The 15,957-nt window shown below is 33.0% G+C and overlaps 1 protein-coding gene across 1 annotated transcript in view; it reads right to left on the bottom strand.

Moving 5' to 3' along the window:
* The window catches only part of Ndufs4 (NADH:ubiquinone oxidoreductase subunit S4), a 93,417-nt gene that overhangs the window by 26,382 nt on the left and 51,078 nt on the right, over positions 1-15,957 (bottom strand). The window contains exon 3 of the mRNA XM_020171994.2: positions 566-738. Within this exon, the coding sequence (XP_020027583.1) occupies positions 566-738 (173 nt within the window). The remainder of the gene's footprint in view (positions 1-565; positions 739-15,957) is intronic.

Here is a 15,957-nt window from a genome sequence, read left to right on the forward strand (position 1 = left end):
AGTCATATAAATATAAGGCAGGCTAAAATTAGGGAAAGTTCAGGACTCAGAAAAATACCACATTTCAAATTGATATGCTCTGATTTAGTGATTGCCCTCTTCTGGCTGGGAACCACCAGTGCCTTGCCCCACTCATTGATTATTGGATGGAAATCACCTGGTTCCTTGCTTTCTACGGATTAGCATAAGTTTTAAAAGTATATAGGCAAGAGAAGCGTGCTCTCTGCCTGCAGATTCCACCTGCGCCCACCATGCTCCCTTTTGTATTTCCCTTTCTTAACTTTTAATAAACTGCATTTACACCCATGAGTCCTGTGATGGATTCTTCTCTGTGGAACAGAAAGAAATCTGGAAGTCTTCTGAAAACAGACTGCACTGGTGCAGTCAAGAAATGTATATATAGAGAAATATATATACCTATGTCTTCAATTGTATTGATACTTACCAATGTCAAAAAGTATTGTCCTAAGTACCTCATATATGAGTTTGAAAATCAGTATTTTCAAAAGAAAAATCGACATAGAAAAAGCTGAAAACAACATTAATATTAAACCAAAGTACTCACGTTGATGCCCAACCCATCAAAGGATTTTCCCATCGCTCCCTGGTATCAAACTCCATCTTCCATTTCTTTGTGTTATTTACTCCAGACTGCATGTTATTGCGAGCAGGAACAAAGATTCTGGCCTTTCTAGTTTTGATATGCTCTTCTGGAACACCAGTTAATGCAGTGATATCCTAAAGAAAAACAAACAACATGTTTCAACAGCACGTAGACGAAGTGCTTTTTATTCTCTATATACATGCAATTCTACTCAGATTTGTTTATAAATTGGGATATGCTTTCTGGCTTCTTGTACTACTATGACTTTTTTATGTAAGCTGCTATTTTGATATATGTAAATGGTATATTTGAGAAGTGATATTAAAGGGGCAGTGGGAAAGGGGCCATAAAAAATTTAGCCATCTTTTGTCAAACAAAGCACTGGTAATGTCTCTTTATTTATCTACTCATTGTGGTGCTGGGGATTGGTTGAATACAGAGTCTTCTACATGCCAGGCAAGCGCTCAGGCACTGTACTCAGCGTTCCTGAAGTTTCCTGATATAGGAACCTATAGTCAATATACTCTTATTTGTGAGCAAATGCAACTGATCCAATAAGAAAAAATGTGAGGGGTTATTAAAAGTAAAGGAATAGAAAAAGCAACTAAATTTTAAATAGAAAAAAAGAGAAAAACCCTATTACCAGTGGTTTTTCTGTTAAACTGCTTACTACAAGGTATTTTCTTCAAAGGGAATTCAGTCTTTTTACAAACAATTAAAATCAAATAACAACTTTTATTTTATTTCCTTTTTATTTCATTTTATTCCCTTTTAGTGAAAGCTACTGAAATAATGACAAGTAAAGGTTAAGTCAAAAAAGTAGAAAATTTTTTGCAAAAATGTAATAAACTCCAATTTTCTATACCTTTTCCAGTAATAAATGCTCAATTGGAGAAAGCATAGAATTTTGATGTCCTAGATTAGATATATTTATCAAAACATAAGAGTAGTCAGGACACAAAATGATAGAGTAATTCAGAGTTTAAATTCTTAGTTAATAATAGTAAAATACTTTTTATTCTATCAAAGTAAAATCATATTAGGATAACCACATCATTCTTACAAATTAAGCATTTTAAAATCAATAGGGCTAGTGATATAGCCCATTAGCAGAGCTCTTGCATAGCATGTGTGAGGTCCTGGGTTCAATCTCCAGCACCGAACACACACACACACACACACACACACACACACACACACACACACACACAGAATTCACTTACTAAAGTAAATTTTGAGTAACTCCTTAAAACCAAGAGTTAACATGAAATGATTTTACCAAACATAAAAAATGAGAAAGTATAACCTGTTTTTTGAATTTCATTTCATTATCATATACCTCCAAGTTAAGGCTGTTTGTAGTTTTAGTCTACAAATGCCATGAACAAATACCTAGTGCTGCAATAGGTACCGGGAAACACTAGGCGCATTTTTGAGTTGATTTATTTCTCTACCTATAAGATTAAAACAATTCTTTAAAGTCATTTCAGTTGGCAACCAATCCTTTGCTTAACACAGTATCTTTCCATTTGCACCAATTAGATATGGTCACCTCATCACAGTGTGTCTATTTAGAGAAACTAAATGATCCATATAAATATTTAGACAAATATGAATTTCTAATTGTGCCAACATTAGGTTTTGTTTTTTTACATTTGTAAAGTAAAAACAAAATAAATACAATTGGTACAGAAAAATTAGTTTTAATTGCTAGGTTCAACTTCAACTAAAAATTTAAATATTATTGTATTTTAGGGGTTAAGTGTATTCCTCAGTGATACAAGTGCTTGCCTACCATGAACAAGGCCCTGGGTTTGAGCCCCAACACCATCAAATACAAAAAAGTATTATTACATGTTAATGACTAAATTTCTAAAGCATAGTCCTATACACAGAGCTTGAAGTGACTCAGTTCCTGGGGCAATTCTCAATATTTACTTTCCTCTTTGAATTCACTATAATATTTGCAATCTGAACATATTATTAGATTGATATGTCCACTTCCTCACTATAGTTGAAGCAAGGTATAAACAAACACTACAATGCTAAAGAATTATGACCAGGGCATCTTCTTCAAATTTCACAGTAACCTCTCCACTCTGAGCTAAGTTCCTAACAAATGGAAATTTTACTATATGAAAGTAAACACTAAATTCTTAACACTAGTTACCCTCAGGAAAATTGGATAAGAAATATTTACTTTTTATTTTTATACTTCTACACTATGATGCATACATGGAAATTTATTAAAAACCAGTAAACCTTTGAAAACACTGAAATAGTATTTGTTGATGTTTACTGTATATAGGTAGAAAAGGATAGAATGAATTTTAGAAGTCTCTTTAAAATAAGTGGCTATAAAATAGTGCTACGCTCTTTATATTTTGAACTAACCACTACCAGTCTTTCATGGCACTTACTTATTCATATCTGCCCCCAATCTAAATATAGTATCAAAGCAAATGAGCTTCTAAATTCTGAAGCCTAAGTTCTTCTGACATAGAATCACTGTTTCCTGCAGAAGACCTGTAGGGTACTGCAGCCCAGTTGAATTGCTGCCAAAGATAGATAATAAAAAGGCTTGGCATCTCTCACATATTTGACACCTAAAGGGTACAGAAGCTCTAAAATTCCTGGTCCTGTAGACATACTCTCAGTCTAGACAAACTGATTTCTCACACTTTTAAAATGCACCAGGACACTCTATTGTTATCATTTTATCCACACGGCTTCAGCTAGTGACAGAAGAACCTGTTCTCTAAGGGCATTTCAATAGGCTAAAGCTTCTACTCCAAGATTCCAATACAACAATGTAACACTCAAAAAAGCACTATGAGGCAGTATTTTGAATTCTATTTCTGTCTTCAATGCTTTTCTTTCCCTCTAACAATTGAGCTACCTGTGACTCAACTTGCACAAACAATAAATAAAATATCTGCAAATCATTTAAAGTATATTGAATTAATGGTATTCTCTATAGATTTCTACTTCTGTATTGAATTATGGACCACCTGTAATTTTCCTAAAAGCATATTTATAAAAGAAATGTGTTGAGGGTGTCAATATTGCCTTTTACCGTTTGTTCATTTGTAAAAAAATTATAAGTAACAATTCGCAAATCTTCTATGATTACAAAAAAAGTTAAATACATAAACTTTCAAGTTGGCACCCAAAGAATCTTAAAACTCACTAATCAGTGATTATAAATTCTAATAAAGTGTGTTACCCTATAGGTAACATACACAGATTTACTGAATTTTGAAGTTTTAATTTTTAAGCAGGTGGGTCAAACATTATATTTCTATCATTGAAGAATGTTATTATCCTAATAAAGATTCAGAAATACAACTTCATGTACAATATGCTATTTTATGAAGTGGTAATTAATAAGCCAATAATAATTCATGGATCGGCATCTGATAAAAATTTACTGCTGCAAAGATGCATAATTCCAAAGTTCTATTCTTCTCAGTTTTGGAAGAACTGATACCTGACCCTGTATAACTTTAGCTAAAATGAAGAGGAATTTTTAAAATCATTCAGAAAGTATATGCTAGCATATATCATATGTACTTTTATTCTTTAAAATATCAATTTCCATTATAAAATATTTCCATGTAAAAACTGTATGATTTGGTTATCAATTGTCCCCATTTATCTTCTGTGAATTCAACTTTTTTCTTTTTTAACAAAGGAAGCAAGGAACAAGCAATGGGAAGTTGGTGTCAAAATGCAGAAAAACCTCCCAGCAAGCTTCTTGCAACCACCCAGGATTTAAAGTCTTGCTGGCTGCTCTCTTTTCAATGCCAGAATTTCACACATTTCAATGACTATTATGACTTCAAAGAATCAAATTTTCATCATTGTCCGTCATCTGCCCGTTGATTTGTATAAAGGAGTTCTTCTGCATGCACTCCAAACAAAAGCCTCCTTACTTTTGTGGCTATATATCAAGTTTTAAAAGTTCTGTTTGTGACAGTTGTGTCTTTGGTAAATTAGGGTAACACTGAAGGAGTGCAGCTGCTCTGCAGGAACCTCCTTTTTGGCACCATTTCACTTAAATAAAAACTGAATAATTAGCTTCTGCCTTTATTAAACCACAAAAATGCCACTGGCCTTAGTAATTACTTCCGGTTGCCCCACCCACTTAACCTTAATAGTTTACACTTGTCATAAAGAGAAATAAATAAAAGGCTTTGGCACTTCTGGAGGAATTTTTTCCAGATCTCTTAGTATAATATCCAAAAAAGTCAATTTTTGCCATTTTTTTTTTTTTGGTAGTAAGTTAGCTAAACTACATTAGTAGAAAAGTTTCAACACAGCACATACTGGAACATTAAGAAAAAACATTCCTTATAGAAATTTGTTCTATTGTAGGCTATTAGTTACCAATCAGGTATTTAAAATTATTTTAGAGCTAAAACTGATCAAAACTCAATGACTGTGTTTATATTCTACTTCAACCATGAAAAATGTTAAAAGAGAAACAATCTTAGATCTCTAATTAAAAAACAAAACACCTTCCTTTCAACTGGATATGGTGGCACACAAGTCTGTAATTCTAACATTAGGGAGGCGGAGGCAGGAAGACGCTGAGTTTTAGGCTGGCCTGGGCTACATAGCAAGACCATGACTCAAAAAAACAAAAACCAACCAAACAAAAAAACCCCCTTCCTTTCAGATTACCCACAGATACTTACAATAAGAAACTCACTAAAAGTTTACTAAACAATTAAGGATATTTTACAAAACAAAATTTATAGTTAAAAATATAAAGGTTTGCAGATAGCATAATCACATCTGTTACTTACTATGGAAGAACTCTGAACACATCTAAAAAATTAATGGTCATAGGCATTCAGGTATAATTACATGTGTTGAAATAAAATTGAGTTGTGCAAATAAAAGCAATTTTTGTTTGTTTGGTTTTTTTTCAGTCAGAAAATTGATGAGGGAGTAAGTACAACCAGCTAATAAAGTGCTGGAATGTGACATCCTTTATATTTTGCAAGCTCAGCAAAGCTATCATGGAACTCAAACTGTAGTTTTAAATGGAATATTACAGGCAACATAGGAAAAGATCATGCAAATGATGTTATTAATCATACAAAAAGGAAAAATACAAGAATTAAAAACATCTTTTTCAAACTCAAAAAACAGTTTGATTACTCTTAGATCCTTCTGAGCAGGATAGAACAGAGTAATGGCAATAAAGCAAAAGGGTATAATCAAAATTGGTTGGAATCCTAAATTTCAACTTTGAGCAAAAAATAGATTTCTTATTTCACCTTCTATAAAAATCAGTTTATTATGCAAACTGAAGTCCAAATAATATAATAAAGTGCTTATCTTGGGCAACAAAAAGAATTTTTCTAACTTACTCAACGTATTCTTTGGCACATACTATGCACTACAACTGGACACAAGGCTCAGTAGTTGCTCACCATCTCTATTCTTGAGAAAAGTTAACTATTGAACATTTCGAAAAAAGACAGGATGAAAAAGTAATGGGAAGTTCATGACAAGATTCAGAAAAATATCCCATTTTTCTTGAAGAATGAGCAAGTAATTGAAATCCTCTATGAAGTTAGTTTTATAACTAGTAAGTAGTTGCTTCAAGTCTGGAAGAAACAAACCCAGCTTTTCTTTTTACAAGGTCCAAATACTAAATTTTCTTGTATATGTCTGAGTACAATGTATGTTAAGTGAATTTGAATGTGCAGCCACATATGGAAATGCCTATGGCATTAGTGAAAAATGAAGAAATAGCACACAGTTCACCTCTGTTTCAATTCAAAAATCAAAGATACTACCATGGGCTAAGATCCTAAGATCCAGAGATTCTAAAGCCTTCAAAAGATATAATGACAACACTTTATTTGTATGTGCAAAAAGTCTATGATCTATGTGGGAGGGTTGGGGATACAAAGTAATTATACTTGAAATAGAATGTTGATGAAGAGCTGTAATTCTGACAACTCTAGAGGAACTCAACTAAACCATTTGCTACCTGAGGGGTACTAACAAGATAGTTGCTTAAACTCTGTAGTCAATTTCCTCTAAAAAAAAATGTACAACAAAGCCTAACTCAGATCACTATTTGGAAGGATAAAATCAGGATATCAAGTAAAATATGATAAATACCATGGGTGATAAACAAAAGGGAGATCTTAGTTGGATTTTCACCCCCCAAGTGAGTATCCTTTATTTTTTATTTTCATTATACGGGGTGGGGGGGGAATCTGACAATTCTGATTAGACTTATATTGTACATTCTTAGTTGAATTTAAAGGTTGAAAGGTGTCAGAAAATACCCAACCAAGGAAGAAGACAGAAGATGATTCTTTTGGGACACTTATCATTTTTAAATGATACTATTAAAACATTAAAATAATATTAAAGGGAAAAACTTTAAAAAATATATCCATGTCTAATGCCTTAGCAACTGGTTTCATACCTGTATTACCTACCAATAATTATCCATATGCATAGCCATTTCTCAGTAATGATAATAGTTATTTTGCATTGATTACTTCTAAGTAATATAACATTATTTTTCCCATGTCATTATCCAGTCTTTGTACTTCTTGTTTTAATGAACTCATTTTAATGTGTCTCATGGCACACTTTCTTCGCTTAATTGTTTATATGGAAAAATCAAGTTGTTTTGTTATTATTGCTTTTTAAGTATAGGTTATTGCAATGAAAATCTCAGTAACATAATTATTTTAAGGTTAATCACTAAGATAACAATTAATTGATAAAAGGTTATGAGAATTTTCATGGTCTCTGACATGTTATTTAATTACTTTCTAAAAGGAAGGCAAAGCTTCATATTGCTACCAACAATGTATAAGTAGGCCACTTTTCCTTTATACTGTTAAGGCAGAGAAGCAGGACTATATTAATTGGCTAGACTTTAGTCAGTAAGTGTTCTTCCATTCAAAACTACAAAGGAAATGAACTGTTTGATTTTTTTACATATAAAAACAACTACAAAAAATTAACCAAATTTCCTGAAATTGACCCAACTAATAAGTTCCTCTGTAAGAGCTAGTGCCAGAAGAAACAGAATGCGAAGAAAACATTTACTTAAAATCTAATTAACTGCTCAAAAATAAGATTCTGTTACATCATATAGATGTGAAATCTCCGTAATTGTGTAAGAATGGCAAACATTTTTACAGTTACTTTATAAAGTTATATTTTGTAGTGTTGGGGCTTAGAATTCACTACCCCAAAATATGTCATGCTGGAAGTCACACACTGACCTCCTGACTCTCCCCCCTGAGCTGTGGTCATAAAAATATTCTGACCTACCTTACCTGAAAGTAGGTCCTAAGTCTTTTCATTGAGAGGGATTCTTTCCTATACACAGAGGCCAAGAAGGATCTGAAAAAACAGGTGTTGCTAAATTTCATCCAGTATATTACCACTGTGTGATATCTTTTTTGTCCAATCATACTTTTGTGTGACTGTCCATTCTTCCTTAAAACTAAGAATAAAAATGTAGTCTTCCCTGGATCTTTGGGTCTTTCTTTAACAAGCCTTTTGTGTCACATACAACTCTGGCTAAATATATCTGTTATGTTTTTCTCTTGTTCATCTGTCTGTTGTTACTGGATGCTAGACATGAACCTTGTGGAAGATTTTTTTCTCACATAGCATCTATGACATACCCAAATTAAATCTATTATGAAGATATTTTTATGACAAAATGCCACAATTTAAGAAACCTATATAAAAGTAGTCTTTTCACCTAAAAATCAGGAAAATCTATTGGAGACTTCTTTCATTCTCATAAGGAAACCCATGAAACAATCTTCGTTTCCTACTAACTTTGGAACTGGAAATGAAATTAAAAACACCATGCTTAACAACTAAATGAGTGAGTAAAACTGCTTCAACAAAAACCAGTATGTTTAAATAGGGTATTTAAAATTAAAATGTATTTTTAATACTTACAAAGGTGTAACATTTAATAATGACCAAATTTCTAATCACTGAAATGGCATATTTCTTTGCTTTTTAAACCAATATTCAAGAATATCTTGGATTATAAATCATCAAATCATATAACTATTCAAGGACACTTTGTAGCTTTTCAGCTTTTTTTACTATGAAAAAAAAATTTTTTTTAAAGTTGGCCACAAGGTATTTGACAGTAATATAACTTACATTTTGGAAAAAAAAAAAAAAAATCAGTCTTTCTTGATCTAATAATACTCTTCATTCCCTAGTAACAAATTAAAAAGGCAGACATACATACAACATACCTAAAAGTTATGAAAACAGAAGTCATCGAAATAGAGAATTAAACATGAAATAACTCTTGAATAAACGGTAGGCCAAAGGAACAAATCAAGAATAAACTTCGGAGTATCAAGAGATGGTTTAAGCAATAAATGAAGATAATTAAATCAGAAAAGGAAGCTGGAAACAATAAAAAAAAGAACAGTGGATCAAAAGCCAAATGATTTTGGTTCAAAAAAATATGCATGAGACAAATGGTGCATGAGGAAAGTGGTTATGGTGACACCAGCAGTCCCAGACACTCAGGAAACTGAGGCAGGACTGGAGGATCGCTGCTGCAAAGGTTAGCCTGGGTTATCTGGTAAAGATTCCACCTCAAAAAAGGGCAAACTAGATTGCAAGTTGGAACATTTTTAAAAGTCCCAGACAATTCTTTGTTACTTTGGCATAATATAAATGCTAAATTATGCAGGAGAATCTTCTTTCTCTTGTTACAAAATGGTATTTGGTCAGTTAACTAAACATATTAGTTAAAATAGGGAATTTATGACAAAATACACATGTGCACATATACATACCCACGTCTTAAATACTGTTTTATAACACAAACAATATATGTATATTCTTTTAATAATCTCCTGGTGTAGGGTAATGCCTTTCCTTTGAGAGTAGTAATTAGAATCCCAAGCATCATTTCTTGCATAAACTACCAACAAAAGGTGTCCATTACAATTTACAGTTCTGGTTTTTTAAAATGTGAAATGAGAATAAAAAGGTGTTTGGAGTCCAAAATTTGTCTAGAATTTTATGATCTGTTTTTACAATACAATCTTTTATAATTGTCTCAGCTCTAACCTACTTTGACAGAAACTGTTATTTCAGGGGGAAGAAAATTATCTTTTCCTTTTCCCATAGCAATGGCCCCTATTTTTAAAAAAAGATTAACAAGAGAAAAAACATGCAAATGCATTAATACAACACTTCATGAGGAAATGAAGACCTAAAGTAACAATTAAACCTAAGTGCTTTTTATAGTAGGCTTGATAGTTGTAAAGAAAAATAGTAAAATGCAAAGTATATTATTGTCTAATGACAATAAACTGAGGGAAATTTGGCAAGGTCTGTTTGTTTATATTCTTTTCTGTGACCCTTCATCTTCAGAGATAGGATGCTTTTCCTCTAAGCATAGGGACATTTCTCACATAAAAGTCTTATGACCCAGCTTCAGGTGAAGGTTAATAAATCCTTCCTAGGTTTTACAACCTACTTCGGGAGAGATCTGCAGGAAGTGACTTTCTTGCTTCTCTCATTTTCATAAAATAATCAATATGCAAAGGTGCCATATTTGGCACCTTGTACCTATCATTAGAAATTCATCTTTATTATCTTTTCAAAGGATACAACAGAACTCTCATAGAAAGATCCCTTTTATCATCACATAACATCAGATTAAGGTTTTCAATTAAATTATGTAATTGTGGTGTCAAATATAATTGGCAAGAAGGGTAATAACTAAGTACAAGTAAGTCGTGGTATAGCATGTAACTCAGTTACTGAGATCTGAGGCTAGTGGTACACTAAAATAAAGCTAAAATAAGCTATATATGTGCTATGTAACAGACAGAATTAAGAGCATCAATAACTAAACAAACTTAAAGTTGGTTAAAAAATAAAGATTCATTAACAAAGTCATTATTGCAATACAACCATCACACTGTAATACAATGGAATTCCATTACCAGCAACAGCAGAGTTAACAGGTAACAGACTACTGATCCTGTTATTATAAACTGTAAGACATGGAAAATTATTTTAAGAACTATTTCAGATATTGGAGAATCTGTTGTCCCTGAAGAAGGAAAACTCAAGATGTCCAATAATGGTCTCAGGTTTATGCATGGAGGTACATTTCAGACTGCAGTATGAGAGCTATTGTCGAGCAGAACACAGCAGTCTCACTGAGCAGAAAGGGTAAGGTCACTGGAATTCAGAACTGCTTGCTGAGGCAACTGACATTTGTGAGGCAGAGGAAGAGCTAAAGTTGTGAAGGGGAAGAATTAAAAAGGAATGTGAAAAATGTGCAGTGGCTTCATGGTCCAATCCCAGGCCTCATCTTGCTCAGTGGCAAGAGGGCAGGAAGCGAGAACATAACGAAGATATATCTGTTCACCTGCTGATGATTAGTGACTGGGATATAGACAAGATCTGTCTCCTGTCCACTCATTTTTGAGAACACCTTCAGCACCACCTTTGTCTCTTCCTTAGGAATTATTTTAAAATCAGAATGATAGAACTTGATGGAAAGAAAATTAAGCTTCAGATACGAAGTCAGGAAAGATTCCAACCATAACTGTGTATTATAGAGGAGTCATGGGAATTATGCTGGTCTATGATATCAAAAACAATATTAAAATTGTATCAGAAACTCTGAAGAGCTTCAAATGCTGAAAGAATGATCCTGGATAACAAATGTGATATGAATGACAAAAGACAAGTGTTAAAAGAAAGAGGGGAGAAGTTAGCAATTGGCTACAGGATTAAACGCATAAAGTGCAAAAGAGGCATTTTTACATTTGTACAAGATATAATGACAAAACTCTACAGAAAAACTAACGACAGCAATTCATCAGGGACAGTTAGGCCAATAAAAGTTAACAGAAAATGGATCCAAGAAGACAAGTTTCTTTGTTGCTCACTGCTTTGATGAATCTTCTCTGAGACAACAGCATACTTACAGGCCCTTTACTGCTTCTCTGAAAGCACAGGTGTCACCCAACTTCAGACACAGACACACAGACACACACACATACAGAGCTGCTGCTGCAAAGAGAACCACTGAACTTTGATTTCTTGACACAAACGCCAAGTGGATTCTAGGCTCATGACCCAGCAAAAAAACAGGTTCCATTTTTCAACACAGAAGCAATGGAGACACATCCAAGACTGCAGGATCTTTCTTTGTTCTACCGACTGTTGCAGAATGTGCTTTGTCATTTTGTGTAGCAGTGTTAGCCTTTCCCCATTACAGTACAATCTGAGACTCATATTTGCACACTTTTGGTGCCATGACATTCTAGACAAATTTGTACATTTGGTGATACTTAAAAGACAACAGAACATTAAGTAGAGGCTGATATACTAAAATTAAAGGATAGTTGGTCTAGTTCAGATGGCCAAATGTTACTACATTGGTAGGATTTTTTTAATTTTAAAAGTTCACAAAAATGCCTATTTATTCATCAGAGATCACAGTTATCTTTATTTCTTCAAATTGTTAACAGCTTTGCTTCATTCCTTATCTTTTGGCAAGAGAGTAAGTAACATTTTAAGTTGATTTAGCTCCACCTAATTTATAGAAATTATATTTCAAAATCATCCTAACCTCACTTTTCTTAGGGTTTATATTTGCTACGCTTTCCCATGTCTGACTTATTACAATTAATTATAATTATTTAGTTATCTAAAATGAATAACATATTCAAATACTCCTGTCTTTCTATTTGTAAACTTCTTGAGCTGAAATACATATGGAAAAATATCATTTAGTGTTTTGTTTCACCATCTAACTACAGTTCTGTCACATCAGAATATACAATATGTTTTTTTCCTTAGGTTCACCCCTTTGTTTCTAATACCCAATTTGGACCATACTCCCTGTCTGTGAGAGTTAACAAAACTTAGATTTAGATTTTAGTTTGCAGAGAGAGCACCTATAGGGATAGACATTAACTTGGCAATATTATTTGAAGAGATAGTAAAGGCAAAAATGATCATTTCTGGTTCTTTTTTTTTCTTCCTAAGTTAGATCTAGCACATACACTCACACAAAAATCTACCTGTCTATGAGTAAAGACAAAGGGTGATGAAGAATGAATATTAGAGATCTACTAGATATAGCACAGTCAACCTACCAAACTGTTTAAAAGGAGTGGGGAGGAGAAGGGGGTTAAGAAAGAACATAAATGGGGTGAATTTGATCAATATATTATATGTATATTGTAAATATCACAATGAAACCCCCCATACAATTATGCTAATAAAAAATTTAAAATGATTTAAAAATGGTTAAAGTAGTAAATTTTGTTATGTATATTTTATCACAATTTTTTAAATAAAACTGGGATGACATCTTTAAAGTTCGAAAATAAAATCCTTTAACCTAGAATTCCTTATCAATGAATGGTGTGCAAAGGACTGAATGTTTATGTCCCCTTTAAAATTCCTATATTGAAGCCCAAACCCCAAATATGATGGTAAGTGCAGCCTTTGGGAAGTAATTAGGTATTGATGAGATAATGAGGATGGGCTCTCATTGATAGGATTAGTGCCCTTAGTACATCAGGGAAGCTGTTCATTCAATTTTTCTCTCTCCCTCTGTCCTTGTTAAGACAAAATGCCAAAATGTTTGGTATCCTAATCTTAAACTTCTAGCCTTCAGAACTATCAGAAAACAAATTTCCATTGCTCAAGCCAACTGTCTGTGGCATTTTGTTATGGTGTACCAAGCTAATACAAAGTCTTTTGAAAGTAGAGGCAAAATAAAGACATTTCCAGATAAGTAGGAGATGAGATCTTTTGTACCAACAGATCTGCATAATGAAAAATATTAAGTAAAGTTCTTCAGGCTGAAAGAAAGGTATACCAGATGGACATCAGTATCTATATGAAGTAATTAAGAATAAGAGAAATGGTAAATTTATGAAATAGAAATTTTTTCTCATTTATTTAACAGACAACTGCTTAAAGCAAAAATAATAATTTAATATGGAATTTATAATATGTGGAAGTAAAGATTATGTCAACATTAATGCATAAAGGGATGGACTGATAAACAGTAGTATTTTAAGATTCTTATATATAATGTGATATGTCATTAGCTCATGTATACTGTGAAAAGTTAAGGATGCATATTATAATACTTAAAATAAGTACTAAAAGAAAAAAATTCACATGAGACAAATAGAAGACAAACAGAAACATGGTAAACTTAGATATTTCATTTATTTCATTCAATATGTTGTACATAGACATTTTAACTAAATTAAAAGGTAGAGATTGTCAAACTAGATAAAAAGCAAGGCCCAAATATATGCACAAGAACCAAACTTTAAATATAAACTCATAAATAAAAGTAAAATGGTAATAAGATGTACCAAGCAAAAGTAAGAATAAGAAAACTAGAACAGCTATATTAATATCAGGACTTCAAAACACAAAGTAGCACCAGGGTAAAGAGGGAGTTCACTTCAGAATAAAGCACCAACTCATCAAGAACAAACAGTAATCTTCAGTAATTATGTATCTTATAGTAGACTTTAAAAATACGTGGAGCAAAAAAGTGATCCAACCAGACAATTTACAGTTTAAGATGTTAATTACTTCTCATTCTGGAATGGACAGAAAATGCTGACAAAAATGTCAGTAAGGACACAGAAAACTTGAATAACACCATTAATCAAATTAAAACTTACACACTATCATACGAAAAGTTGGAGAATGAATATTCTTTACGACTGTACATGAAAAATAAATAAAGACAGACCTGTGGCTGGGATGTAGCTCAGTGGTAGAGCACTTACATTCCATGTGTAAAGGTCCTCAATTTGATCTCTAGTACCATAACAAAAAAAAAAAAAACAAAAGAAACCCATATATTGTGGATGATTGAAAAAAAAAAACCTCAAGAAATTTTAACTTTGAGACCATATATATGTTAACAACAGTAAAATAAAACTTGAAATCAGTAAAACTACAGTTCACCAAGTGAATGACAAAAGTAAGTACTATAGCTTTCTGAGGATGTTGTTTACCCCTCACAGTTCTGGAAAGGCTTTATAGCAGAAAAAAGAACAGAGAGTGATGTAAGATCAGGGAGAAAAGCGCTGTTAACTTCTTCATATACATTCTTTATACAACAATCTCTGTTATAAAGCTTTATAAAGAAAGAGTACTAATGCAGTACCATTGTTAACACTTATGTAGCACTAACTGCTGGACTTTCTTTTACATATTTAATAAAAATCCAACAGACTATCTACATTTATAGTATAACAAAAGCTAAATTCATACTGGTGATTCGTGGGATGTACTAAGCTTTGAAAAACTTTTTAATTCTATGCTACATCACCTATGTATTCCATGCTTTTATTGTTTTATAATTCTTAGACATATGGTATTCATCCATTAGATAGGATTTCCTACACTCCATGTGTCAGAATCTGAAGAACATTCGTAAAATTGAACTGCATATCTTAAAATGATGTACAGGCTATGAAAACTCATTTCTAAAAACATCACTGAAAGTATTCTGTATCAATTACTTTTAGGTGTCAACAATATTTAAAATGTAAATGCTAGATCCTTTGATTTAGTAAACCCACTTCAAGGATACAATCCTAAAATAAAGATGTCACCAAAGACTATAGATAGTTAAAAATACTTTATTTTAGCCTTGCATATAATTGCAAAAAATTGGATGCACTGGTGGCCATCCAATGTGAAATTATGTTTATTTACAACTGTGTTTTCAAGTAATCCCAAGGACAGAAAGATAGTCACAATACCTATATAATTAAAAGAGAACAAACATGATTTTTATCATGTATAAATATATTGGGTATTAATGTATTTAAGTATTCCTACCAGGTGATTCCAAGATGGTGGCTAGAGGGAGGAAGCAGAAAGCGTGCTTCCTAAAGTAAAATCTTGGAGAGACGCTGGAGATACACCTTACAGGAAAAATCACAGAGAAGAGGCAAAACTTTGACTCCTCCACACCTCCAGCCTGCACATAGCATCTCCACTTCACGTTAAACAGAGAAACCAGGAGGGCTCCCATGCTGCCGCCAGAAGGCAGTGCCCAGACAGGCTTGGGAAGAGGTGGACCACAAGGTGAGCTAAGCGGCACACAGTAAATCCCACCGACAACCCTGGGCCAGATCAATATAGCCCCATGGACAGACTGACCCCTACAGAGGAAAAAAGAAAAAAAAAAACTGAGTAATAAGCAATAACAACAAAAAAGACATGCAGCAAAGAGGGCAGGGTGCCCTGAGCACTGAAGAGGTGGGAGGAGAAATCCCTCACAACAAGCCGGCTGC

This window comes from Castor canadensis, chromosome 6 (assembly GCF_047511655.1).
Source record: "Castor canadensis chromosome 6, mCasCan1.hap1v2, whole genome shotgun sequence".
In the NCBI taxonomy this organism is placed as follows: Eukaryota; Metazoa; Chordata; class Mammalia; order Rodentia; family Castoridae; genus Castor; species Castor canadensis.